Source organism: Trichechus manatus, unplaced genomic scaffold (assembly GCF_000243295.1).
Source record: "Trichechus manatus latirostris isolate Lorelei unplaced genomic scaffold, TriManLat1.0 scaffold00036, whole genome shotgun sequence".
NCBI lineage: Eukaryota > Metazoa > Chordata > Mammalia > Sirenia > Trichechidae > Trichechus > Trichechus manatus.
In genome coordinates this window covers 17,630,512-17,657,820 of record NW_004443972.1, presented here as the reverse complement: position 1 = coordinate 17,657,820, position 27,309 = coordinate 17,630,512, and the positions used below count along the sequence as shown (strand labels likewise).

At 35.3% G+C, this 27,309-nt stretch overlaps 1 protein-coding gene across 15 annotated transcripts in view; it reads right to left on the bottom strand.

The window, feature by feature from the left end:
- The window catches only part of SLC4A10 (solute carrier family 4 member 10), a 339,170-nt gene that overhangs the window by 5,654 nt on the left and 306,207 nt on the right, over nt 1–27,309 (bottom strand). For 8 of the 15 annotated variants that reach the window (XM_004375424.2, XM_023730461.1, XM_004375423.3 and 5 more), the window contains 7 exons: nt 20,590–20,841; nt 19,656–19,724; nt 14,638–14,811; nt 13,757–13,879; nt 5,193–5,260; nt 2,531–2,647; nt 1,657–1,695 (listed from right to left, as the gene is read on the bottom strand). In XM_004375424.2, the coding sequence (XP_004375481.1) occupies nt 1,683–1,695; nt 2,531–2,647; nt 5,193–5,260; nt 13,757–13,879; nt 14,638–14,811; nt 19,656–19,724; nt 20,590–20,841 (816 nt within the window). In that variant the 3' untranslated portion in view covers nt 1,657–1,682. The remainder of the gene's footprint in view (nt 1–1,656; nt 1,696–2,530; nt 2,648–5,192; nt 5,261–13,756; nt 13,880–14,637; nt 14,812–19,655; nt 19,725–20,589; nt 20,842–27,309) is intronic. The other 7 variants (XM_023730463.1, XM_023730460.1, XM_023730465.1 and 4 more) reach the window with 2 other exon arrangements.

Here is a 27,309-nt window from a genome sequence, read left to right as displayed (position 1 = left end):
TTTTCATGTGGAAAGCTACTGATTTTATCACACTGGTAGGTAAAGAAAGCTGGGTAAACTTTCACTCCCCCAATATTTTGGACCTCACATCAGTGAGAACATATGTTCAAACAACAAGAAACAAACGGTTATATCAAAATATAAAGGATAGTTGATTTAAAATTGGACTCGCTTAAAGCGCCTTACATTGTTCACTAGGGTCAATCTACTGTCTGAAGACTAAACACATATTTTTAATCTAGATACATATTTTTTAAAATAACTAGGTCTTTCTGATGAAAGGCATCATTGGTTAGTTCTTAGATCTTCCTTGCTCTTATATTACACAAAATATTTTTGACAAAGGAAAGTGAATGAAATAGTTGAGAAATACAACTACTATTCCAAACTTCACTAAGAAAAGGTAGCTAAGCTTCTCTGATAGGCACATAGGGCTTGTAGCATTATTGTTTCCTTTGGGGATCATCTAAAATATGTCATAAAAACTTTTGCTTGAACCAAAGGAAAACAGAAGAAAAGTTTGAACTATGGGTCCGTATAGTACAGGAAGAAAAGTAATCTACAAGTCTGATTGTCTCAAATTCTCCACATATTTGCCACGGCCAGCATTTTATTTTGAGCCTACAAACCTACATTTCACATTTTTGAATATCAGAGAAAGCCACATTTTTAAAGTGAAAGGGTCCACAAGCACATATTTCAGTGGGCTTGAGAAATTACCCCTTTTAAAATACTCTGATTTTCTTCCAAGAGTTCTAGCAAAGCACAGAATTACTGAGATGATGATTCTACCCGACAGTAACAGGGATCCTTGGGAAAAGAAGATAAAGTACGTTTTAGAATAAAATGTTATTTCTGGTGGAGTCAAGCAAGGAAATACATGAAGGCTTTAAAGCCCTGTTAAAAGAAAGCAAACATCAACAAAAAGACTCCAGGATAGTCTATTGAGTCACTTATATTAACCTTCTTTGGAGTAAGTGTTGGAGGTAGTTGAGAGAGAGAGAGAAAGAGAAAGAGACAAAGAGGGAGTGAGAAGAGAGAGAGACAGATACAGAGAGAGAATAGGGGCTACTCCCCAGCTTCTGAAGTGAATACTCTCTGTACATCCACTGTTTGTCTTGTTTATGCTGTTTGGGATAGAGATGACAGTGAAGCAGCATGCTATTTTGGGGTGACAAAAACCAGCAACAAGAGATACATGTTCCCAAGTCTAATGTAGCCTCTTTCTCTAGCTCATGTGTCCAAGTATTTCCCGTGAAGCCAGATAAAGCTTGCAGGTTTGGATGCATGATGGTGCATAAATGGAAGCTCCCAGCTTTGCAATTTCTTAATTTAAGGAATGAACTTTCTTTTTCCAATCCAGAAATTTGATGCCATTACTAAATACAGTTCGGTGGGATTTATTGATTTATGCATGATGTATTTGTATACGTCTTGCAGGGAAAAAAGTTTACTCAAGTTTCAAACCCTCTTATAGAGCTGAGTAGTTACAGGAACACCATAAACAGTGTGATACAGGATCTGAGTCCAGGGCTTTCCATGCCTTTTGCCTCCCCAAAACACACAAAGAGGACGTAGGCTGACCAGGTTTCTAGAAGACACCATTTAACATAAGGAAATGCAACCAAGGAATAGGTTTGAGGGAGAGGGTCTTACCTTTGGGGAATCAGCTTCTAGACTGATTAGGAAGGGGAGCTTACGAAAAAAAATGTGATATAAAAATTAAGTAGAAAATGTTAATTTAAGGTTATGAAAATAAAGGAACTTAATTATAGTACACACTGTCCCAAATCCCTCAATCACTCGCTAACAAGAAGTGATTTTAGCATAACACAGGAATTCCTTTTTCTACAGATCAGTATATAAGAAAGATTGGATGGTTTAAACTCTTATTTTATAAATTCTGGAAATTCTATGATGACTTTTGATATTTAAAGATAAACTCCTTCCCCAGCACGCATTTAAAACTATCACTTGCAACTATAAGTGTTGTTTGTATGTTTATATACAAAGAAGTACAAGTGGATAGAACTTTGAGTTAAGTTTTTGGGTAAGAGGTTACGGCAGATTTTCAAGGGGTTGGGATAGGAGACCAGAAACTTATTAAATATAAAATCACCAATATATGTGCCATATGGGTTTTAAAAAAGTCGGGGGGGGTTGCAAAATATGGTCAGACATCTGGGAGGATTCTGGGCCAAGGGTAATGAGGGAATACAATAAAACTGTACTGTAAAAGAGTAGGCCAAAATGAATGTCCAAAAATGTCACACACTGGGGACTCATTTATAGCACCATTTCCTTCCCATGGTAAAAAGAGTTTGGAGTGAGCTTCCAATTTGAAAAGGAGATACTGAAAAACATTCAAACATTTGTGATAAATACAACTTCTACCCACTTTAAAAAAGAATAGTCTGAAATACTTTAGATCTAAATTTTATGGAAACCAATATTTATTCTTTTGCTAATGGTTTCATGTCATAAAAATGATTGGTATTATCATATAATCTCATTATTTTAAAATTCAAACCTTTTAGAAGGAAAGCTTGACTCCTTATCTTTTGAATTATCAGCAGTAATCAGAAGATTTCTCCACAAAGCAGTCTTTGACATTTCATCAGAAATATTTATCACAGATGGATCATCTCTAGATAGAAGTTTGCCCAAAATGAAATAATAAACATTAAATAAGTAACAGCAGTTATCCCGTAATAAAAACTAAATATATACCTTTGTACAGTATTTTTATAATTAAAAATTGAGAAATATTAAAGAGTTCTCTCAACTATTAAAAAAATCTGTGAAAAATAAAAATCTAAAAGAAAGATTGTATAAAAACTGATTTGGCCACAATTTTCACAATTCATTTCAAATTAAAGAGATTTGCTTCTGCATGTTGATTGCTTAGCTCCTTGCCCCTCACATACACAGCACAGTAGTCTTTTACAACTTAGATGGGATCACATCACTACTCTGCTCAGAAGCCTGCTGTGGTTTCCCAGTACTGAGAGTAAAAGCTGAGGTCCTTACAAAAACCTATGAGACTCTAGTGCTCTGATGCTACCCTCACCCTCGGACCTCATCTCTTGCTGCTTGTGTCCTGCTCGCTCCTCTCTAGCCACAGCGGGACGGGACAGACTAGCTGCTGCCTCAAAGCCTTAGTCCTTGCTTTTCCTCTGCCAGAATGCTCCTTCCCATGGTGCAACCCTTCCCCTCCTTTGCTCAGTTGTCACCTTCTCACAGAGGCCTTCTGTGACTACTCTATTTAACACTGCAACTTCAATCCCCTCCCGGTACTCCTATCCTATCCCTCTTTTTTGCTTTTATTGCACTTTTTACCATCCAATATTCTATATATTTTACTAGTTTGTTTAGTTTCTATCCCTTCTAACCCAATTCCACTAGAATATAAGCTTAATGAGGACAGAGATTCCTGACTATTTTGTTCACTGCCATTCCCCCAAGACCCAGAACAGAGCCTGGCACTTAATACCTAGTCAACAAATATTTGTTGAATACATAAATACAGGCTGTGCTCTAGACAAAAGTCTTCCTAAATGGCTGGGGAACCTGCAATATCAGGTGTTTTGTTTTACATTTTAAAATGGCACCAATTACAGGTGGCATTCAGGATACTCCAAAACATCCCCTGGGCTAGAAATATAACCAAATGGCAGCAACGATAAACCAGAGCCCAAGTCAAAGAAAGTTTCAGTAGGTGAATAAACAGCATCCTTTTTACTACACGGAGGAAAAGAGATTCTGCTGTGAAAAAAATCATAGAACCCCTAAGCTGAACTCACATGACCCCCACTGGTGACTGTCCACAAGAGAACAACAAATACAACCATTAAGAGGGACACTTAAGGGTCCCAAAAAAGCCTTGGGTCTCACATATTCCCCAGTACGGAAATGTGTTCTTCAATTCTGCTAATCCCTCCAGACCTTGGTCTGCCTAGAAAGACAGTTTCCCAGTAACTGAGATCAACTAATATCCCAAAGAGCGTCATGTGGAACACAAGCTTTTCATGATATTTGTGATAGAGAATCCTATGAGCAAGAGTTTAGAAAATGCTGAATTACACGAAGTTAATCTTTTTTAAATTGTAAGACAACTTAGATTTTTTAATAAGCCAGTGTGCACTGTGGCTCTCTAAACTAGAATGCTGTATTGAACATTTTCCAACTTATTTAATCACAAAACTCTTCTGAGAGTCTCATTAGTACCACATGAGACTAATTTTATACAGAATACACTTGGAGAATGCTGGGTTTAACTAAACAACCAACAGGATTTCAAAATTGAAATATTGTAAAAAATAAATAAACAAAACGTGCTAACCTTTAAGTGGTAGATAATTATAACAATAAAAAAGATTTTTTTTACAGATACAATTTTAGAGTCAGACCCTGAAGATCCTCTTCTATTTTGATATTTTACACCTTGAAAAATTCACTCCTCAGAGAAAACTCTTTTCCACTTTTTATTGGCATGGCCTTAAATTATCCTTAAGCACTTTGAGACCATAAAATTGGGTACTAGTTGGTGCATAAAACAGAATTCAATATTTGTAAGAAAAAATATTGAAATTAAACCAAAAAGTTATACTTTTTGGCCAAATACTTAAAAAAGTTTTATTCTAACTAATAGGAGTTTGCTTTCTTTTGCTGTGTGATTGCACACAAAGAAGATAAGCATATTTTGGAGAGTTGCATAAATATTTTCTAAAATGACTGGTATGACTGAATTCTGCAACTTAGGAATCAGACTGTCTCTTTGGATGTGCCTTTTCTTGAGCAAATTCCCAGAGTTAAAACATTTACCTGTGATCAATTTAGTGAATATCTAGCTCATTTATCTCAGAAGTGAATCTTGGCCTGTCTTCAGTGGTGCTACTTTCTGAGGATATAAAAGGGAGCTTTCATATGTATTATGAAATGAGAAGAAAAAACTTCAGACCACAGCTTCTTGCCCACCTTCATTTACACAGCTTGGCAACAGTCACATATACATAAGCGGGCTAATTTAGTACTGAGACCTTGGTAATCTAATTCTTAGTCTCAGATCTTTCTGCTCTATCACAACTTCAACAAATCTCTACAGGAATCCATACAGTGACAAACTCCTAAATAGAGTCTATAACAACAAATCCCATTACTCAAATCAGTGTGCTTTTAAATTTATATTTTACCTATAGTGCCCTTCCAGTGGGAGCTGTACTGTGCCCTCATCTTCCATCGCAAGCATACTTTGTTCCTCCTGGAAAGAAAAATGTAGAGTATATCAAATGAACCTGATGAGTCTCCATTTTATAGTAAAGAAGAAACACAGATGAATGTTTCATTATCTCATTAACCTCAGGACTTTCCACTTTATTTGCATCTATTAATGTTAGCACAGGTCCTTTCAATAAAGCATCAGCTACCAAGAACGTAAGTAATTAATGAGGGACTCATACCACAAAGTAATTTAAATGCTAACAACAATCTCCTTCATGTCACTCAATGGAAAACATGGTTAATCTCCAAGCAGATTAAAAAACTTAATCTAAATTTTGTAAGGACAAAACTATGAGTAATGTCATTGTTACAAAGTTGCAATTACCTTCCCAGGATGCTCTACTAGGAGAGTTTGAGGGATGTGTTTAGAGCCGTGGTTCTCAAACTTAGTTTACATCAGAATCACCTGGAGGGCTTGTTAAACCACAGATTGCTCAGCCTCACTCCCAGAGTTTCCAGTTCAATGGGTCTGCAGCAGGACACAATAATTTGCATTTCTAACAAGTTTCTAGGTGATGCAGATTCTGGCGATCTGAAAACCACACTTTGAGAACCACTGCTCGAGAGACTTGGAGTGAAATAGAAGCTATCCTCCTGGATGGATCAAAACACAGGAGAGCCTGCATAGGGCACAAAATGGAATAGTTGATTCCACTTTGATGCATCTTAGACTTTCATTTTATGGCTCAGATTTCTTCCTACAATGACAATATTCCACCCTTCTTTAAAGGGTGGAAATTATTCAGATATTCATTTCTTCATATATAACATTTTTAAACTATATCTTCGGGATGAAAATAATCTTATGGCTATTCTGAAATGTCCTGGTTTAATTTTTTTCAAGTACCAAAAAAAGAAATCTACTTACGTGTAATTACAGCTCCTATTGAATGAATTTATTTTCAAATGGGTTAATTAGCACTGCTCACGTTCAGAGAACTATTAGGACCATTTAAAAATATTAGAATTATTAGCTCTAACTTCAGAAATGGAATTTAAATATATGTAAAGATGAAGAACTACGTGACCTCCTGCCCAAATGGAAAGCAAAATGTAATTCTTTCCTTAACTGTCCACTGAAGGGTAAGCCTTGTGTACGATAGCTTTCCGGACCAACTCAGAACAAAATGTCAAGAGGCAGGTTAGAGAGATTTAATGAAGAGTTAAACCAAAGCAACTGAAGGGAATAACATTGCTGTCAATGCTTAGGCTACTGGGTAGCAGAAGACCGAGGCTCAAGATTCAATCTACCAGAAAAAAAAAAAAAAAAAAAAAAGGGACCACAGCTTTGTGAACAATTTTGTTTTTTCCTTATGATTTTCCACTTTTCTCTCAAATTGCTTTCAATAATTATTTTGCACTCTGTGGCTTGTTAGCATGTGTGGGCTTTACACTAGTCATAATTCTATCCAAACAAAAACTCATCACCTCTAAAGATAGCATTTCCAAGCCATGCTTATCCGAAGAGAAGGGTGGCAGAGCAGCCGCTGCCTTTAGTGCCAGAAGGAAGCTGGGTGGGCCCCGGAGCGCGGGGATGGACGGCCGGCTGCAGCCCAGGCAGCACTGTGAGGAAGCCAAAAACTGAGACTTTCTGGGGAGGAGCAGAGTCAAATCAGGCACTAGTGGTCACGACAAGCACAACCTAGTTTATCTCAATCATACAGGAAAAGAGAGATCGTGAGAACATAAACCTAACCCGTATCTAACACTTTATAAGTCAGGAGCACCTTAAAATGAGTTCCATTCAGCATTTCATTTATAAGAGGTCCCTCAAAAGTATGCTGAGTTCTACAGCATGGTGAATATGTTGTAGGGATGGGGATTGAAGTTTACCCAAGAACATCTGAGGGGCTCCAACAATTTGACCAGAGGAATATTTGTGTTGTGATTGAAGTGCCATTGTTTAATTACGATATTCAAAACATTTTTCAGAAACTACATAAGTGAAGGACAGTTACTGCTATATCCAATAAAAGGCAGGAAATTGAGGCTTGGAAAAACCAGTCTACTAAAAAAAAAAAACCCAATTGTGATTCTAGTCAGCACCCAAATATTTACTGAGTCTATACTATGTGCTAGGTATAAAATGAAGATAAAGAATAATCCAGGAGCTATTCAGTAACTCATTAAATAAATACGTATGAACATGATCTACCTGATAGGTAGCCTGCTAGGAACTGGAAGTACAACAATGAAAAGACGGAATATAAACCCTACTTTTAGAGGACAAGATCACCATGGGGGAAAAAAAATGTACAGGAACAGGGCAAGTGGTATCTGAGCCAGTCTTATTTGATCAATTTGGTTGTAGAAAGGAAGAAATTCTAGATGGGAAGAAACAATGTGGGTGGAATAAATAAGATGTGGTTGTATGACAATGAACAGCTAGCCTGCCTGGAGCCCAGGGACTGTGCTGAGTAGAAGTAGAAAATAAAATTGGAGTCAAACTGGTCTGTTTAGATGAATAGGATGTTATATATCAAATTGCATCATGAATTAGAATTGTATTCTGTGATAGCATGAAGAATACAATTCAGATCTCATGATATGTAAAAAATGCTCCATCCTTATAACTAGCTTTAGTGAAATAGGTATCATCTGTTATTATATCCATTTTTCAGGCAGAGTCTGTATCTAAATAGGAGCTCCCTCAAAAGGTCAAAGTACAAACAACAATAACAGAGAGTCGATGTTCATAAAGCTATTTACAGTATTAGAGAGAGAAAATACTCAGCAATTTTAGAATTCATAGAAGTGTAAGAAATGGACAGGACCTCAGAATTCCAGTTCAACCTTTTTATATTACCAAAGAAGAAAATGAAGCCTGCAGAACATAAGAAGCATCTCACCATCCCCTTGCCTAACTACTAAATTCTACAAATTCTACAAAACAACAACAACAAAAAACCACTGCCCTCAAGTCAGAGTAGAACTGCCCCATAGGGTTTCCAAGGCTGTAATCTTTATGCAAGCAGACTGCCACATCCTTCCCCCATGGAGTGGCTGGTAGGTTTAAACCGTCGACCTTTCAGTTAGTAGCCAAGCATTTGACCATTGCGCCACCAGAGATCCTCTGCTAATAGAATAGATAGTGCTATAAACACACATACCAGTTGCAGTTGAGTCGATTCCAACTCATGGAAACCCTACATGTATCAGAATAAAACTGTGCTCATAGGGTTTTCAAGGCTGTGATCTTTTGGAAGCAGAACACCAGACCTTTCTTCCACAGTGCCTCTGAGTAGGTTTGAACTGCCAACCTTTTAGATAGTATTTGAGTGCTTAACCATTTGCATCACCCAAGGACTCCTGTATATATCTATAGTGTTAAAAGTAATTTGAAAACCGTAAAATGTTATGTTGTGTTTCTTATGATTTCTAACAGGAGAGCTGATACATTAAACTACTCAATAATAAAAGGTGAAAAGAAAAAAATGTGGGCCCATATAGAATCCATATAAATAGATAACGCAACATGTATTTTTCCCCAGGATATTTGATTCAGTATCTCTAAGTGACTTATCTAAATTATTATAAAATATAACAATTCTGATAGAGTAACCTCAGATTTAGGAGATTAAACTCTGGAGACACAGATTCCGTGATTTTAGGGAAGATCTTATCTCAACTTTTAGCATGCATTGGAATTACCTAGAGATCTTGTTAAAACACAGATTGCTGAGCCCCACCCCTAGATTTTGATCAGTATGTTCTGGATGGGACCTGAGAATCTGAATGTCTAACAAGTTTCCAGGTGTTGGCTGACACAGCAGAGGGCCTGGGACCACAGTTTGAGAATCACTGCTCTAGGAAGGAGAATATGCTTGTCCCACCATAAGATTCAATTGCAACGGACATTTTGCCTGTGTAACAATAAGGCCATGCTTCCTAAATCCACAGCCAATTATGATCACTCTTAGCAGTAAGACATTCTCTGTTATGTTTTAATTGCACTTGTTTTTAGACTGCTTTTGTATTTTTCTGGCCTTTCTCATGATTGTGCTTTACATAGATCACAAGGTCCTACGTGTTTCCTTTCTGTTTTCTCCTATAGTGTATATTTAGAGTGAACCACTAGTAAACCAAGAGGTGTCAATACCGTGATCACTTCCACAGAACTGAATTTCTAGAATTTATCTAACATTTTCCCCTGTCAATGAGCAAATGTTTTGCTGGAGTTTTCTGTTTTAACAGTAGCCCTTTTGTTAAATGTGTACAGTGTCCTAGAGAATATTTAAGTAGGAAGGAAGGCATGTTGGTACTCTGAGCACATTTGGACAACCAGAATTTGATTCTTCAGTCTTCTCTTCTCTTTACACAGAGCAATGTGCAAAATGCCAGGGTTCCAATATTCATTTCTACCCTGATTATAATCCTTTCTTCCTAAAAACTGAAGCATATGCATATGCATATGCATGAAGTACATGAAAATTTGGAACAGAAGCTCAGCGACCTTGGACTGGCCTGTGTAGCTATTTATTCTGCTTAGCACATTATTGAATTTTAAGGTCAAACTAATGTTTTCTCAATGCCATAAGACCAGAAGTGGGCTACTGATAGGGAAACCCTGGAGGATAAAGGTAGATTGTAACTATCATCAAAAGGACAAGAGGTGAGCCTAGTTTAAATTCAAGTCTCAGGGAGCTGAGACATTTCTGCTATTTACCATCTTGCCAGAGCATCATCAGAGTTACTCAATTAATTTGAGCAATTCCAGAAATGCAACATTTCTGGAGAACCTGTCTGTTTACAACCATAATGCACAATGCCCTGGAAGACTGGGCATTGGTGTAAGATGCTACAGTAAGATCACATCTTTCACTGGAGTCCATTAGCCTCAAGAGGATGGAATACCGAGATCTGGGGACCAAGCAGAAAAATCAACCAGTGATTTAAGTTTTAGCTTAATCCATCTTAAATCTTCCTACTCTTATACTAATCACACTCTTTTAATACTAATTCCAAGCTAGAAAGTCAGCATTTTAAGACTGCTTCTTCTCTCTCCATTTGCCAGCTGGAGAATTATCTTTCTTTGTACTGGTCAGGAATATATTTTAATATTTAAGTATGGATTATTTCTTCTCTGTATTACTGGCTCACTTTTTTCTTTCCATGTACTGAAGATCACATGAAAGTGTCATCGTATCAATCTATTTGAAGTTTTAAGGCTCTGTAAACCTGCCTGGTTTTATTGCAAGGCATTTTCCTTACCTTTTCTCCAATGTAGATCAGAAGGATACAGCTGTAAATTTGCCCCCAATAAATCTTTAAACTAGTTTTGTATCCTTTCAGAAAACTTGAGTTCTAGGAAATTTAATAATACTTCGTTACTTCTAAAATCTTCATCCCCATAATCAGAAAACACTGTAACAGTCATCGAAGTCAAATGTGTATACAATGTAAAAAGGTGAGAAGCTCATTACGTACGGTCTCTGCCTATCTGAAATAAATAAATTCCAAAATGGACATATGACATGCATACAGATAAGCACCATGTGGGTGGTTCTGGGCAATGGAAATAGCAAATTCTAATAAACTTATGATTACCATCAAATTTGTTCTTTCCTATTTCATAGACAAATAAAGGGAGAATTTGAAATTGTCTTTGAATGATAGAAGGGAAGGATCTTAAATATAATATACTACATATACATACTGTTTTTCATTTTACAAAGTTCTAAGGGCAAGAATGTTCTATAGTATGGGTATGGCCTAAGAGAATGCTTATGGAAGGAATGATTATATAGCTGGGATTGTTGCTAGCTTATTCCAACAGACAGACTAAAGACATTTGACAAAAGATCAAAACAGGAAAATAAAGAAAAATTACATTTACAAGTTATTGCCTTAGTATGCTTAATAGTATGATAATTATCAGAAAGACTGAGAGAATCATAGTCAATAAGTTTTGTATTCAAACTTGTCTTCCTTGGAATTTAAATTTTCTTGGAAATTGTTTTCAACCTGAATGATCTTAATTACTTTAAGTATGGATCATTTAAGGCTTTAGAATGCCTATTTTCTGGCCTCCATCTTATTTAAATTTAATTTGTGCCAAATTCTGTCATATTTCTCTCAAACACTATCTGAGGATGAAAGCAAATATTTACTAAAACTGTTGTTGTTAGGCGCTGTCGAGTTGTTTCAGACTCATAGTGACCCTATGTACAACAGAATGGAGCATGCCGTGTCCAGTACCATCCCCACAATAGTTTCTATGCTTGAGCCCATTGTTGCAGCCACTGTATCAATTCATCTTGTTGAGGGTCTTCCTCTTTTTCGCTGACCCTCTACTTTACCAAGCATGATGTTGTTCTCTAGGGACTGGTCCCCCCTGATAACATGTCCAAAGTATGGGAGATGAAGTCTTGCCATTCTTGCTTCTAATGAGCATTCTGGCTGTACTTCTTCCAACGGATTTGTTTGTTCTTCTGGCAGTCCATGGTATAGTCAATATTCTTCTCCAACACCATAATTCAAAGGTATCAATTCTTCTTTGGTCTTCCATAGTCATTGTCCAGCTTTCACATGCATATGAGGTGACTGAAAACACCATGGCTTGAGTCAGGTGCACCTTAGTTCTTAAAGTGACATCTTTGCCTTTTAATATTGTAAAGACGTCATTTTCAGAAGATTCGCCCAATGCAATGTGTCATTTGATTTATTGACTGCTGCTTCCATGAGCGTTGATTTGGGGACTATCAAAATATTCTACTTAAAGCCTTATTTTTAAAAAATCTCAAATACTTAAACAACAATCTCTATATCAAGCTTGGAGTCCTATTGGCATAGTGTTAAGAGCTACAGCTGCTAACCAAAAGGTCAGAAGTTCAAATCCCCCAGCCACTCCTTGGAAATCCTATGGGGCAGTTCTACTCTGTCCTACAGGATTGCTATGAATTGGCACCAACTCGATGGCACCTAACAACAACAACAATATATCAAGCTTAGAAAAAATAAAGAACAAATGACAATATTATACTATGGTGTTTTAAAGTTACTTTAGTATTACTAGAAATGTGATTGTAAGCATGCCTTCTTCATCATTTGGGAAAAGTGAAATATTCAGATGGAATTAAGTTATATCAACATGACAGATCACTAAATGTGAGAATCCATTGTCAGTGATGGGATACCATGAAGAAATGAAGGATTGCCAGAATTAGAGGAGCCATATTTATAGAGGACCTCTGGTGGTGCAGTGGTTAAGAGCTTGGCTGCTAACCAAAAGGTCAGCAGTTTGAATCCACTTGCCACTCCTTGGAAATCCTATGGGACAGTTCTACTCCGTCCCGTAGGGTTGCTATGAATCAGAATTGACTTGATGGCAATGGATTTGGTTTTGGTTTTTTATGTTTGTAGAAATATCTGAGCAGAAACCTTATTGGAATTTGTGGCTTAATCTGGCCTCACTAAAAGATTGAGCTAAGTCTAAGACCCCTGAAAATGTCTGCAAATGAATTCCACAAAGAAGAGAGGACTATATCCTTGGATTGGGAAAATACTCTGTAAATAGGAAACTAAATATATTTCCTGACCACCTTGCAGAAGAAGGAAAAATGGAAAGAATGATGCACAATTCTACCCAAATACTTTCTTTTAATTTCATTTTTATTCACATAGAAATTTTTGTTTTTATTTTTCAAGCTCTGTTGGATCTCTCATTCTGCTAAATGTACTGGTCAATTTTTTTCATTTATAGTCTGTGTAGTTTTTATATACTTGAAAAATGTTTTTGATTACTAGCCTTAAAAATAGACCCAAACTTACATATGAACTTTAAGAATTTCACAAAACTTAAAGAAAATTGCTTTAACATATGAAACAGGAAAAAATAAATTTAGAAGTCCATGAAAGAAATTAAGCCCCAAAAGTTTCTCAAACAACATTTACTCAATAATCAATTTGAAAGTAACTCAGATCACTATTTCTTCCCCTGAAGCATTTCATCTATTTTAAGAATAACCAATATTTATTAGAATCTTTTTATTAAAACCTTTTCCATAGAAAAATGCCAACAGTTATAATATCTCCTTTTTTCTTCTCACATATTCAACCAAAATGCAGTCATTATATGACCATAAATTTGGAAATAGTTAAACATCAGTATGTTTCTGTCATCTACAGGGCACATATGAAAAAAATCAAACCCTAATGAGATATGCAAATAGTTTACACTTAATTACCTTTTGAATAAGCAGAAAAATAAGCCTTACAATTCAAAGGGTAATTAAGTACAAATATTTGCATATTTCATCAGAGTTTGATTTCCTCACATAAGATCTTCACTCTTTCTGTCTCTGTTAAAGTCCCAAGTTTACGATTTTAAACATTAAACTCCCGAACTAGTTAATCTGTGTTTGTTAGTAATCACTAACTCTTTAAAAATAAAATACAATCATTTTGTTTTGCAAAAGGCTATTACTGCGCAAGTATCCTTTTTTAAGAATAGGATGTTCATTTTTCTCTGACTTACTTCTTTTTCAGCATCTTCTAGTTTCTTTTTCTTACTCTCAGGCATTAAATCATCCAACCAGCTGAGTTCCCGTTTGGTAAATAACAAGTCCATCAATTTTCTTACAAATACCAGAGCTAACACCTGAAGCAAATAATAAAAGAGTTTAAAACAGATAAAAATAGAAATTGGAGATGTTGGGTGTTTTTTTGGGCGGGGGGCAGGGGACAAGTCAATTTAGATTAGGGCTGTGATTAAAGCAAATATTGAAGATATATATGCATAAAATATATTATCTAGACTTTCTGCTTTTTTCATTTCCTTTTCTCATCACCTCCTCAGAATAATGGCTATGATTTTACCCATTACAGGAGTCATTTGAAGCAGCTTAAACAATAAAAATAAAAACAACTGTAAAATGCATTTGAATGTTTCCTTAAAACATGCAGTTAATAGTTTGTGTGATTTTAAAGGAACATTAGCCCATTCTTATCTATGCTGATAATATTTTTAATTATTCATATTCTTTCAAATTAACTGTACATGTGAAGTACTTGAAATGAAACATTTAATAAAATTAATTTTAAAAATCATCCTAACTTTTCAGATTTGTTAGTATATCCTTAATGTTAAATTTTGAAAGTTCACACTTTTCCATCCAACTTCAATTAATTTCAACTACTACCAATATTCAGAATTCTAGAGAGATAAAACTAATATGCATCTCTGAAATTCATAGAAAACCTTAAACCTTATCTTAGTCACTAGTTTTAGTTGCCAAAATTTATATCAAGGTTCCAATAATTGTTCAAAATGACTCTATTTTTCCAATTTCAGTTCACGTGTTTCCAAAAAGAATAGAAAGTCAGAAAGGAAAAAGAGTTAACTTAGACGTTTCATACCATCATGGGAAAGACAATAGCAGCTCTTGAAACTTTTATTATCCACAAAAGACCCAGGCAACTCATCTGGATGACGGTGAAGAGATGTACTTTTCTAAGAGGTACATGCCTCAGGTATATAAAATCTGGTTGATGTTTTGCAGGCATCCAAAAAAGCCTTATTCTATCAAACAACTGCAAGATAAATAGAATAAATTGCTTTTCAGAACAGTACAACAATGAAAGTAGGAAAAATAAATGTCTACTGTGGTCCAAAATTTTAGGTTCACATGACATATCTGAATCACACTTCAGCTGACATCTGGGCATTATGACAATGAGATTGTTATGCTTACACTCTGAAATACTATGATTTCAGTTTAATAATATCCTACATTTTCTTGAATATGGAGACAGTTTGTAATCTAGGAGAGTGTAAAAATTATTAAATCTAATGCTAATGTTGCTACCTGGGAGAGTAGAGCCCTGAGAGACAAAACATAATCATCCTCTCCTTTTTGTCACATCATAGTATTTTCCTTTATCTGCCCCTTGAGTATCAGGGTTTCTGGACTTCCATTCTCTGTCTTCTCTCCAGGAGTAGCCCATCCACACCCATGGCTTCAGCTTCCACAGATCTAGATTTCTGCCTCAGATTTCTCTCTCTGGAGCTCTAGACTCAATCAGCTGCTGAGTAGGATGTTTTGACCTCCTTGTTTTAACTCTGCTGTTTTGACCTTGCTGCTTGGATCCCCCCGAGTTTTTGATGCTGTCTTTTCAAATACAAGCATCTTAACCATAACAATTTAGCCTAGATGAATTTTTGTTAAGACAGTATTTGCCAGAGCAAACTTTGTTAAGTCAATTTAATTTCTTGATCAATGACTGTACAGTCAAACCATTTACATATTTTTCAATTATATTTTATTAAAATTATTTTCATCTGGATTAATAATGTTTATGTTTGAATTTTACCATAAAGATAGCTTAATTATTCTTAGCTGATATAATATTATTGTTATAGTTTTAGCTTTGAGGCCATTTTTATCTTCCAAACCAAATTTTATAGATTAAATTCAGATTTTACAGATTAAATTTTCACCAGAAGCTTTAATTCTTTTATTACATGTTACTTGTTAAAATTTGTACTGCATGGAATTTTTATTTTATGTGGATTATTTCATTTCATTTTTCTTAGGTCAGTTCTTAAAATTTTCAATGTTTCCAACATGAGGTGATTATTTAGAAAATGATGATTTTAATAACTGTCAGTTCTATTTCATGCTATTTCTAGAGTAATATCAATTATGCATTTTTAAAAGAGTAATATTAGATTTTCTTAGCTAATCTATGAGAAAATTATAAGCAATTTTCATCAAAGATTTCAAAATTACCCTATAATGCAGAGGAGTTAAAATGTTAGGGTCGAAACATCCTCTTTTACCAAACCCCGCTTGTACGTCTAATAGGAATCTCAAACTCAAGTTACCATAAACCCATCTTTTCTTCTGTGTTCCCTGTCTTTGGACATGGCATGGCCCTTCTTCACTCATCATCTAAATCAGAATCATACACATGTTAATTCATTCACTCATTCATTTATTCATATCCATTCATAATTCTAAAAACATTAATTGAAAACCTTTTATACAGAGTTAATTGTTGTTGTGTGCCTGCAAGTCGATTCCAACTTATAGCAATCCTATAGGACAGAGTAGAACTGCCCCATAGGGTTTCCCATAGGGTTTCCAAGGCTAGAGTCTTTACGGAAGCAGACTGCCAGTGCATAAGTGGTCATTGGTTCATCCCTCTCCAGACTACCCACATATACGTCATTAAGTCTTCTCATTTCTATCACCTAAATATCTCTTAAAATTATAAGTCATTAAACAAACAAATAAACAAAACTTGGTGCACCGTGGAAGTGAGAGTTGGGGAAAAAAATAAAGTAAAATCTCCCGGCTTACAACTAAATATTTCAGTTTCTATAGAACTGATTTTTCCCAGCCACCAATTCTCCATTTGTGAAGCTATGTCATTGCATAAGTGTACTTCAGTGTGTGGGTGCTTCAATTGTTGTTGTTTAAATGGCACATTTGCTTTACTTTAGATTCCCGAAGTCTTGGAATGAATATAGATGTGGTTATATATCTGAATAAAGAAACAGCATTCGTGAAGAACACTGAGATCTGTTTTTTTTCTGCCATACTTCACAGTGAGAGACCCAGATAATAAGTTTTTTTTAATATTTCCAAACAACCAGGTAGCATATAGATTCTTTCAACACAAAGCATTGCAAATTAACATGTTCCTTGAACTGTTGATATTCCACACATTTACTCATTACTAGTCAAGTAATAATAACCATGAGAAATGTGTTCTGAGTTTCACACTACGACTTTTATCTTGTCCTGATATCAACATCCCATTTCCCTCATCCAGTTAGCCACAATTCCAAATAGGAATTTCGACTGCTCAGCTTCATTTTTACTAACTGATTTCTCAGTGAGCGACCCTGTTTCTCAATGTGTGATGCTGCTTGCTGTTTCATTTGTTACTATTTAAAACTCATTATACTTATCTCGTGGGTCTTTGATAACGTTTTCCTCAATTTTCGTTTGAAAGATTCACACCCCAAATAATTCCAAAACTTGATGTTTTTGTTTCATTCTAAACCTCATGAGTATTAAATTATATGAGTGGAATTAGAGGGAAAAACCTGTTGAGATCTATCGAAATGATATTACTTTGTTTCTTAAACTTCTGCTGCTGTATTTATGTGAGCCTGGGGCCTAATAATAAATACTTTTCACTTAGAGATGAAATTAGTAGCTGTGGAACTTTTGCCAGTGGCAAAAAACAAAAACCCCAGTAAAACAAAATCTCTTCAGCATTCCTTATCTGCTTTACCAAACCGATTTTATCAAAATATACTTTCATACCTGTAATTTTAAATGAGCAAATTAAATGTAATTTAACTAAAATGTAAACATATAACACCTTTAAGCATCTTCCTCTCCCAAGTTAATTTTACCCAGTGTCAGGATGAATAGTTATCCTATTAGTTTGGGTGTTCAGTGACCTTACAATGACTTCATACTGAAATTCTGCCTCAGCCTTTGAAGCCAGCATTGTCTTAAGGCCTGAGCTCTTTTTCTTCTCTCAAACTCAGAAGCTGCTTAGTCATTTATTCAGGAAAAGAGGTCCCGTGCTGCCTGATCCCTAGTCAGGTGACTTTTATATGTTTTTAAATAGCAATGAGTCTAGCTGTGATATAGAAAAAGCTGTGATTTATAATTTCCTTTTAGTCATCAAAAAAAAAAAATCTATACAATAAATAAGCCTCAAAATTAGTCTCTTACTCAAGAAAATTTAAGCTTTTTCACTAAATAATGTTAATTTATAAAACAAGATTATTCAAAGGCAAATTGAAGTAGATAGCATCTAAGACTTAAGCAGGAAGGATTTGCCATCAGCCTCTGTAAAAATTTAGAGCACACTTGTGGTGGTTTTAAAATGTGTCCAAAAATTCTTTGATATTCCCTCCCTTTGAAGTCAAGATGAACTTAGTGACTCATTTCTAACATTTAGAAAAAAGTGTAGGTGATGGTGTGTGACTTTGGAGACTAGGTCGAAAGGCACTATGACTTCATCCTTAATCTCTCTCTCTTCCTCAGATTGCTCACTCTTGGGGAAGCCTGCTGCCATGTTGTGAGGATACTCAAACATCATATGGAGAGGTCCCTGTGGCAAAAAATCCTGAGGTTTCATACCAACAGCCATAGAGAAACTGAAGTTTCCTGTCCATAGCCATGGGAGTGAGCCATCTTTGTAGTAGACCTTCCAGCCCCAGTCAAGCCTTCAGATGACTGTAGCCCCTGTAGACATCCTGACAGCAACTACATGAGACTCCTTGAGCCAGAACTACCTGGCTAAGCTGTTGTCAAACTCACGACTGACAGAAACTGTGATATAATAAATGTTTCTTGTTTTAAGCCATTAAATTTTGGAATAATTTGTTATGCAGCAATAGAAAACTAATACAACACCTACATCTATTTAACCTACGCTTATTTAAACAATGCATAAGGCTTCTTTTACACTTTGAAACTGCTTTACTCTATAGTTCTGTTTTTAATTTTATAAATAATTCTACAAGTATAATTGTAATAATAACAGAAAACAAACATAAAAAACACCCAGAATCTTATTAACATATTGTTTCCATTTCTCCACCTTCACTTCTAATCCAGCCCATACTCACAGTTTTATAAAACTATGGAAGGTATAACTTGTTTTCCTATGTTTTCACTTTATATTATGTCATAAGCATTTTTACCATGTTACTTCTTATTTTACTGTACTTTAGATGAAGGTTTGCAGAGCAAATTAGTTTCTCATTAAACAATTAATACACATACTGTTTTGTGACATTGGTTGCCCACCCCACGTCATGTCAACATTCTCCCCTTCTTGACCCTGGGTTCCCCATTACCAGCTTTCCTGTCCCCTCCTGCCTTCTCATCCTTGCTCCTGGGCTGTGTGCCCATATTACCATGTTACTTTTATTGTTATAATTATCAACTTGTAGGGAATGTACCATAATTATTACTGTTGGATAACTGGGTTGTTTCCAATATTTTGATAGTGTATATAAACAATGAACATTTTTGTGCCTAAAGCTTTTTCATGCTTATGGATAAATGTCCATAAACATAATTACAGTGTCAAAGACAAGTATTTGAATATATTTTTAAATGTACTGCTGTTTCTAACAGGGCAGTAAAAATCCAAACCTCATAATGCTTTAATACAATTATGGTAAACAAAAGTACCCTATGATTATGAATCTTTGTGGCTGGAGGGGACTCTGCTTCAGCCTTCTTTAACTTTTATAAATCTGACCAGTTTGGAGAAATTTACTTGTGGTCTAAAAGCTGCTCCCTCAGATGATGTCATTTTCTTAGCTGTCACATGACTTAACTTCAATAGACCTTAAGATACATCATCACAGATGTGCCTATATTACTATAATTTACCTGAATTCCCTTTAGAGATGAAGCACCCATATAAAGAAATACTCCATATAGCACTGGCATGGGAATAAACTGTAAAAGAACAATTAGAGAAAAGGCACAAATTATTTTCACATATAATGTTATCATGTAATTTTCACTGACCAAAACAAAAACAGAAACCAAAATAATATATTTTAGAGTCAGTAATAGAACAGAGCCAAAAGACATGAGTTCAAATCCCAGCTTTAGCACATTTTAGATGTGTAGCCTTAGGTAAATTACTTAAACTCTCTGTGTCTTAGTTTCCCAATCTCTAAAAAGGGATGATAAGAATAGGGCTGTTACGAGTATTAAATAGGTCAAAACCTATTTTAAAAAACCCCTAATACATAATAAACAATAAATATTAACTATTACATGACAAAGTAATTACTCTTCAATGCTCTTCAAAATGAGTTCAATTATTTTAAGTGTGAAAAAATAAGTGTATGCAATGATGTCCATGTAAACTGCACACGTGACCGTGGATATGACTGTTCTCATCTCTGCATCTCTTACACTGTTATATTAATTCCAGATATGTCTGTCCACTGACAACAAAACAGGAACTTTATTTCGTGTGAGCCTGCAGTGAATTCAGATCGCAAGTCTGTCAGAAATACTGAATGACTTTTTCCCATAGCTTGATCACCAATTCAAAATTATGGTAATAATTTACACATCTAAATTTTACTTTGTCAGGCTAAATTTTTAAATATTTAAAGATGCTAAAATACAGGACGTATCCCCCTGCTTAGGTTAAAAAGAATTACATAAACATGGTAAAAAAAAATCACTTTCATCATGTGCCACACAATTTATTTGCTAATTTATTGCTTAAATTAAAATGAAATTCCTTAAACAATGATAAATATATACTACCTTCTCTCAAGTTCATAAAGACAAATTTCATTACCTTTAGAATACTGGTCATAAAAACTGATGAACCCATAAGAACAAAAATCATAAGCCCAGTAACCCTTTGCTCCCGAATGCCAAGAAATTTGGGTTGTTCTCCTGGAGCTGAACATTCTGATTCCAGTTTTAGGCTGTTGACATGAGTGATGGAGAGGACAGTGGCAGCCACAAACCATGGCAGGCCCATGATGGAGCACACACCAAGCATGACAGCCACCATTAATAGATCCAGATGGTACCCACAACCTTTCTGTTAAAAGAAAGAAAGAAAAGAAGATTCTCAGAGGACCAGAATTTAGTATAGAGAAAATGACACCATCACCGTAGAGCATAAGAATAGAAAAGAGATACCATCTTGAGTCTTACACAACTGGTTCTAAAATGAAACACAAATTAAAGACAAAGGTAATAGTCTCAAAATATATAATCCACTTGAAAGTTGCAAAGAAAGATGTCGCTATTGCAATTATAGTAGCTATTAAATACTTCTATAGGTTTAATGTATTTCTGAGTTAAAGTTACATTTGTTTCCATTCTATTTCCATTGATATGTAAAGTCATCATAAAATACAGTTACTTGTCATAGTTTCCTTAAATGGGCAACTTAATTCACAACAGATTCATATATCCATTCATTCATTAATTAATGCAAAAAATATTTAGTGTTTTAAAAATATGATTCAAATGTAAAGAGCGGGATCCTGAATTGCAGGAAGTAAACAAGATAATGTTTTCAGAGGTAATAATTTCCTTTCTAAAGTTAGAAAGCTAGCTTTGAAAAGTACAAATATGTAATAAAACACAAAAAATACCACTTTCCTCTGATTGTGGTGTGTAACAATGGAGCATCTTGATTCAATGCAAATCAAAGAAAACAAAGCAGTTCTGGCAATTCCACAAATTAATCAGCATCCTTCCTCATGCCTTTCATTTAAATGTCTTTAAAAACTTGGACTTTGTAATCAAATTAGTAGCTGATATACATGCCAGCCAGAGGGAAGTATCCCTTTGTCAGAAAGAGAACTCTGCACCTTTTAACATATTTTTGTAGATTTTTTTCTCAAATAAAGACAGAACCAGAGCTTTTATTCTCACTTCCATCCATGAATCACAGGAAATGGACATATGGGAGGAAAAGGGAGCATAGCAACAGGTGATGCTACACCAGACCCCACTAAAACCAACATGCAGCAAGACAAGAGGCCAGCCAAGAGGACCATCTGATACCCAGATGCCACTGCTGAAAAAATTCATTTCAGAGCTTGGCAGCAATTTCCTGCATCTGTCAAGTTAACCACATAAGAGACTATAGATTGACATGAAGAACCAGGCTGACAAAGAGGGCAAAAAAGAACATATCAAATGCCATAATCATCAAGAGAATGTGGTGCCAAATGAATGTTGCGAATGCATTCATTTACTCAAGTGATCGGAGATTGTATTGCTGTTTATTAAAAATGATGTCAAAAGAAGCCTGAACTGTCTACAGAAACATGTAGAAAAACCCATAGTTACATTTCAACAGAAACTTTTTTTTCCTGTAAGATAATCTCTTTCTTTTCACTCTTAGAGATTGTGCTTAAAAGAAAACCAAATAGATATTTTTAACGGTTTTCAAAGGGATTCAGTTAGTCTATACTTATCCTACTTCTTTAGTGAAGAAATAAAAATGCTAGAGAGAATATGGATGTATGTCTATATTTTCACCTACAGCAATATATGATACATACGACACTTGCCATTCTCACATCTTTTAAATTTGCAGCTTTTATCACTCTTGAGAGACCCAAAGGTCATGAGGTGCAGTAAGTAAGTTTTGCTAATTTTGAGTTCTTCCATTCTGAGGCTGAGGTGTAGAAATCAGTCACTTAGCTAGTGAATTGAGCCTAGCCTCTGCAGCTCAACACAGCTTCACTGTGTATGTAGTAACACTCATTAAATGATTAAAAAAAAAAAAAAATTTACTGGCATGAAACTCTTTCCCTAAAATAAAAGCAATTACTAGTTCTGGTAATATTGTTGTTCTTGTTAGTGCCATAGAGTAGATTCCAACTCATGGCAACTTGATGTGGAGGTTAAGAAAAAATGAAAATATCTAAAATACAAGTTTAGGAGAAATAATGAAATGGGGTATTCTGAGATGACTTGGATATATGATGTGGACTTGGATACACGATGTGGCACAGAAACTAAAAAACATGATTCATCAAACCATTTCAGGGAATGCTCCAACCAAGACAAAAACAGTTTTCAAGCGAGGAAAAAATAATCAGTGAAAGCTGGTTAACTTGTGATCTGGGGATATGCTCAAGAAACACGCGTCTCGTAGTGAAAATGTGGTTCGAATTAAAGCCAGGAAACTTTACAAACATTTCAGTGAAGCAACAGGAACAAATGGAACAAACCGTTCCTCTGAGTAAAGAATGTTCTGAGAAGGTGATTTTTTTTGTTGCTGTTGTTGCTGTTAGCTGGAAAACCAGCATCAGTAGACCACACTATACTGAAGATTATAGAAGACAAGGGTCATAGGACAAAAATATGTGTTCAGTGTAGATAAAGTATGTCTTTACTGGAAGGAACTTGTTTTGAAAACACACATATCCAAGAGGATGGAATGTTAAGATTCATACTGGCCAAGAACAGTGGCATCACTGGAGTTGGTTTCACCCAGTGTAGTAACTCATGGTGTCACCCCCATGCTAATTACCATATGTTGTAGCTAAAACATAAGAAAATTTGACAAAATCAGCAACTATGAAAATGCCAGCAGCAACAAAAACAATAGCACATGCTTGTTGCACATGCAGACAAAACTACGTGATTCGAATCATCATTGTGATTGGGTAATAATGACAGCTCTGACCAGAGCGCGTGAGACGGTTCAAAAAGTAAATGAGCATAGAATTTTAGCCTTGAAGGTATACTGATCCATGTAAACTGGGCTTACGAAAATTTTTTTGTTGTTATAACTACAAGGATATTTTTATAAAAAATAATAAACTTCTGATGAAACACTACACAAAAATTTTATACATAGTCCTTTTGGTGTCACCCCTCTGACAGTGTCATCTAGTGTGATCTGCAACCCCTACACCCCTCTAGTGATGCCACTGGCCAAGAACAGAAGGACTCTTCCACTTTGTGGCAATATAGTTTATGATTAAGCCAGGAGTCCATGGGTGGTGCAAACAGCTAACATGCTCGGGTGCTAACAGAAAGGCTAGAGGTTTGAGTCCACAGAGTAGGCCTAGAGATCTACTTCCAAAAAATCAGCCATTGAAAACCCTTTGGAGCACAGTTCTACTCTGACACACATGGACTCAGCATGAGTCAGAGTTAACTCCACAGCAACTGGTGTTTTTGGTTTCTGATTAAGCCATATTTGCTCTATCGTTTACTAAACCCCAGGGAGTTAAGTGGCAAAAATATGAAACTTTTGACTACATAGTGATTTATTTGTATAATAGAAAAAGTTAAGTAGTCTCAAGTTATTATTTTTTTATTGTTGTAAATAACACATTTGCCAATTCAACATTTCTTCAGGTGTACCTCAAGTTATTTTTAGTGACAAAAATATCAAATGGCTTAGTTTCACATTTAGTTCTATAAATATATGTATTTCAAAGGATAACTTAAGAATGCTTTATTATACTTTAGTTATACGTAAAGGGAGAAATACAGTGTATTTGTTCATTTGGCTCTCTGGTGACATAGCAGTTAAGAGCTCGGCTGCTAACCAAAAGGCTGGCAATTCACATCCACCAGCCACTCCTTGGAAACCCTATGGGGCGGTTCTACTCTGTCCTATAGGGTCACTATGAGTTGGACTTGACTTGATGGCAATGGGTTTGGTTTTTGGTCCATTTGGACAAATTTGGAAATGTGTTCTTTGGAAGGGCTATAAACTTCAAAGGCCTACTGTAGGCTCATGAAGAATAAGGAGCAAGTGCTGTGTGATTTATAAGGTTGAAAGATCTGGAAAGGGCAAGGAAACAGAAGGGCCAAAAATGTAGTATCACTCTCAGCAAATCTTCACTTACTTACAGATTGTGTTTTTTTTTTTTTTCATTTTATTTATTTTGTTGTTGTTACTGAGAATATTCACAGCAAAACATACACCAGTTCAGCAGTTTCTATATGCACAATTTAGCGACACTGATTACATTCTTCAATTTGTGCAACCATTCTAACCCTCCTTTTCTGAGTTGTTCTTCCCCCATTAACATAAACTCACTGGCCCCTAAATTTCCTATCTAATCTTTTGAGTTGCTGTGATCAGTTTGATCCCATATAGATAGTTCTTAAAAGATCATAATGCTTAAGGCAGACATTTTTCACTAGTTAAGCTCAACTACTGTTTGGTTTTAAGAAGACTTCAGGGGATATTTTTGGTTTAAGGTTTAAAGATTATCTCAGGGCAATAGTTTCAGAGGTTCATCTATACTTCATGGCTCCAGGAAGTCTGGAGTTTATGAGAATCTGAAATTCTGTTCTGCATTTTTCCCCTTTATATCAGGATTGTTCTCTGGAATCTTTGATCAAACTGTTTAGTGATAGCAGCCAGGCACCATCCAGTTCTTCTGATCTCTTGGCAAAGGAGGCAGTTAGCCACACATTCCATATCCTCCTTCTATTCCTGACTCTCCTTCTTCCTCTGTTGCTCCAGGTGAATAGAGACCAACTATTGTGCCTTGGATGGCTGCTTGCAAGCTTTTAAGACCCCAGGCACTACGCAACGAACTAGGAGGTAGAACAGAAACACTAAGTACATTATTAGGCCAATTAACTGGGATGTCCCATGAAATCATGACCCCAAACTTCCAAACCAAGGAACCAAATCCCATGAGGTGTTTGGTTGTACATAAGCAGCCTCAGCAGTTATTCTTTTTTTTTTTTTTTTGGTCATTGTAAATATATCTATAACAACTTTTTCCAGTTCAAATTTTTACAGGTGTACAACTTATCGACCTGTTGCCATCGAGTTGATTCTGACCCACAGAGACCCTAAAGGACAGGGTAGAACACAAAATGATTAGAGGGGACAGTGACTGGCACCCGGGGCCAGTAATAGTGCCTGTTCCCAAAAGCTAGACGTGGAAAATAACTCATAAAATTCAGGCAGCGTCAGTCAGAGCACCAAGAAGGGCATGCCTCAGTACCCAAACCAAGCCTACTGCCATCGAGTTGATTCTGACTCATAGCAACCTTTTTGTTAGCAGCCATAGCTCTTAACCACTATGCCACCAGGGTCTGTGCAACCCTACTCTTAATCAGTGTGATTTTTCCATCACTGTTAACCAGATTGTGCTTTAATATGATTCCATTAATACTTAGAAAATATACTGCCGGAGTCAGTTTAACCGATAGCCTTTACACAGACCAATTTTTCAGTAAAATCAGTGGGATTTCTGCCTAGTTAACAGGGTAAAACAATTGTCTTTGAAAGGTAAACTATAAGGCTACTTTCTTCCTAAAACAGGAGTCATTTATTTCATTTAAAAAACATGTATCATGAGCTGGTTGTTAAACACTAGCACATCATTGATCTAATTCCTAAGACTTCATGAGATATTTTGATAAAATATATCTTGATTTTATGAGTTAGTTTTGTAAAATATATCTTTATTAATTAAAAATTTATTTGGCAAAACCACAAGTGAATTGAATGAATTTTAAAAAAGGTTTTGAGCCACTAAGTTACTTTCTCAAGAGAAAATGACGAATGCTCCTAGTTTTGAGATCGGCACACATCTAATATATACACGAAATTCCTTCTTAGGTAGATTTATTACAAATAATAATGCTTTCTTAAATGTATGTTATTACTATATCCCATCAAATAATTTCATCAGATTTTTTTAACCTTCCTAATGCATATAAAACCCTATAAGGCATGATTTCTATTGCTCTATCCATTTTTTCCTAGAATTTAAAGAGTATGTGAAGATAGCTGGCAATTCCCCTATGACACCAGTACAAAACAAGATAGTGTATGTTCTCTTTTTACAAGGTTTGATCTAGATTATTCTTAACAATTCAATAATTTTATTGATTTTATTTAACATATTCCTGAAAGTTATAACACTCACATTACATATGTCGGACAAATTGCATAGCAGTGAACAACTTTAATTAGTCATAGTTGTAAAATGGCAGGGTCAGAATATAATATACAAGATATATTCTTATTTAGTTATCTCATTTTGTAAAAAAAAAAAAAAAAAAGTCAATGAAATCTGCAATAAAACTCAACAAAGATTATCACTTACAAGCTCTAACCTTTATGGCTGGGCTTTGTTGTTACAGGCATTATAAGCTGAAGAATAATTGAAGAAAATTAGAAACATCTAGAGAGGTTACCTGTTCCAATAATGATGTAACCTAATAGGTATATTTAGAATCCAATGAATAGAGGAACCCAGATGTAAGACAAGTTGTTAGGGGTGTACATTATCAGAATATATTGTCATTTCATTAAAATATGTTAAACATGGTAAAGAAAATTAGAACTTTCACAACTTTTTAAAATTTTAGGCCCTAATGGTAATGTCTCAGACTTCAGAGTTCAGCTGAGTACTACGAACAAATAAATAATTTTTAATGTCATTGTAAGAAAGTATCTTGAGTAGACAATAGAAATTATGAACCTAAAAATATTATTTTAATATTTCACTGTATAAATGAATACAGAATATGGGCAAAGTTGAATGAATATGAA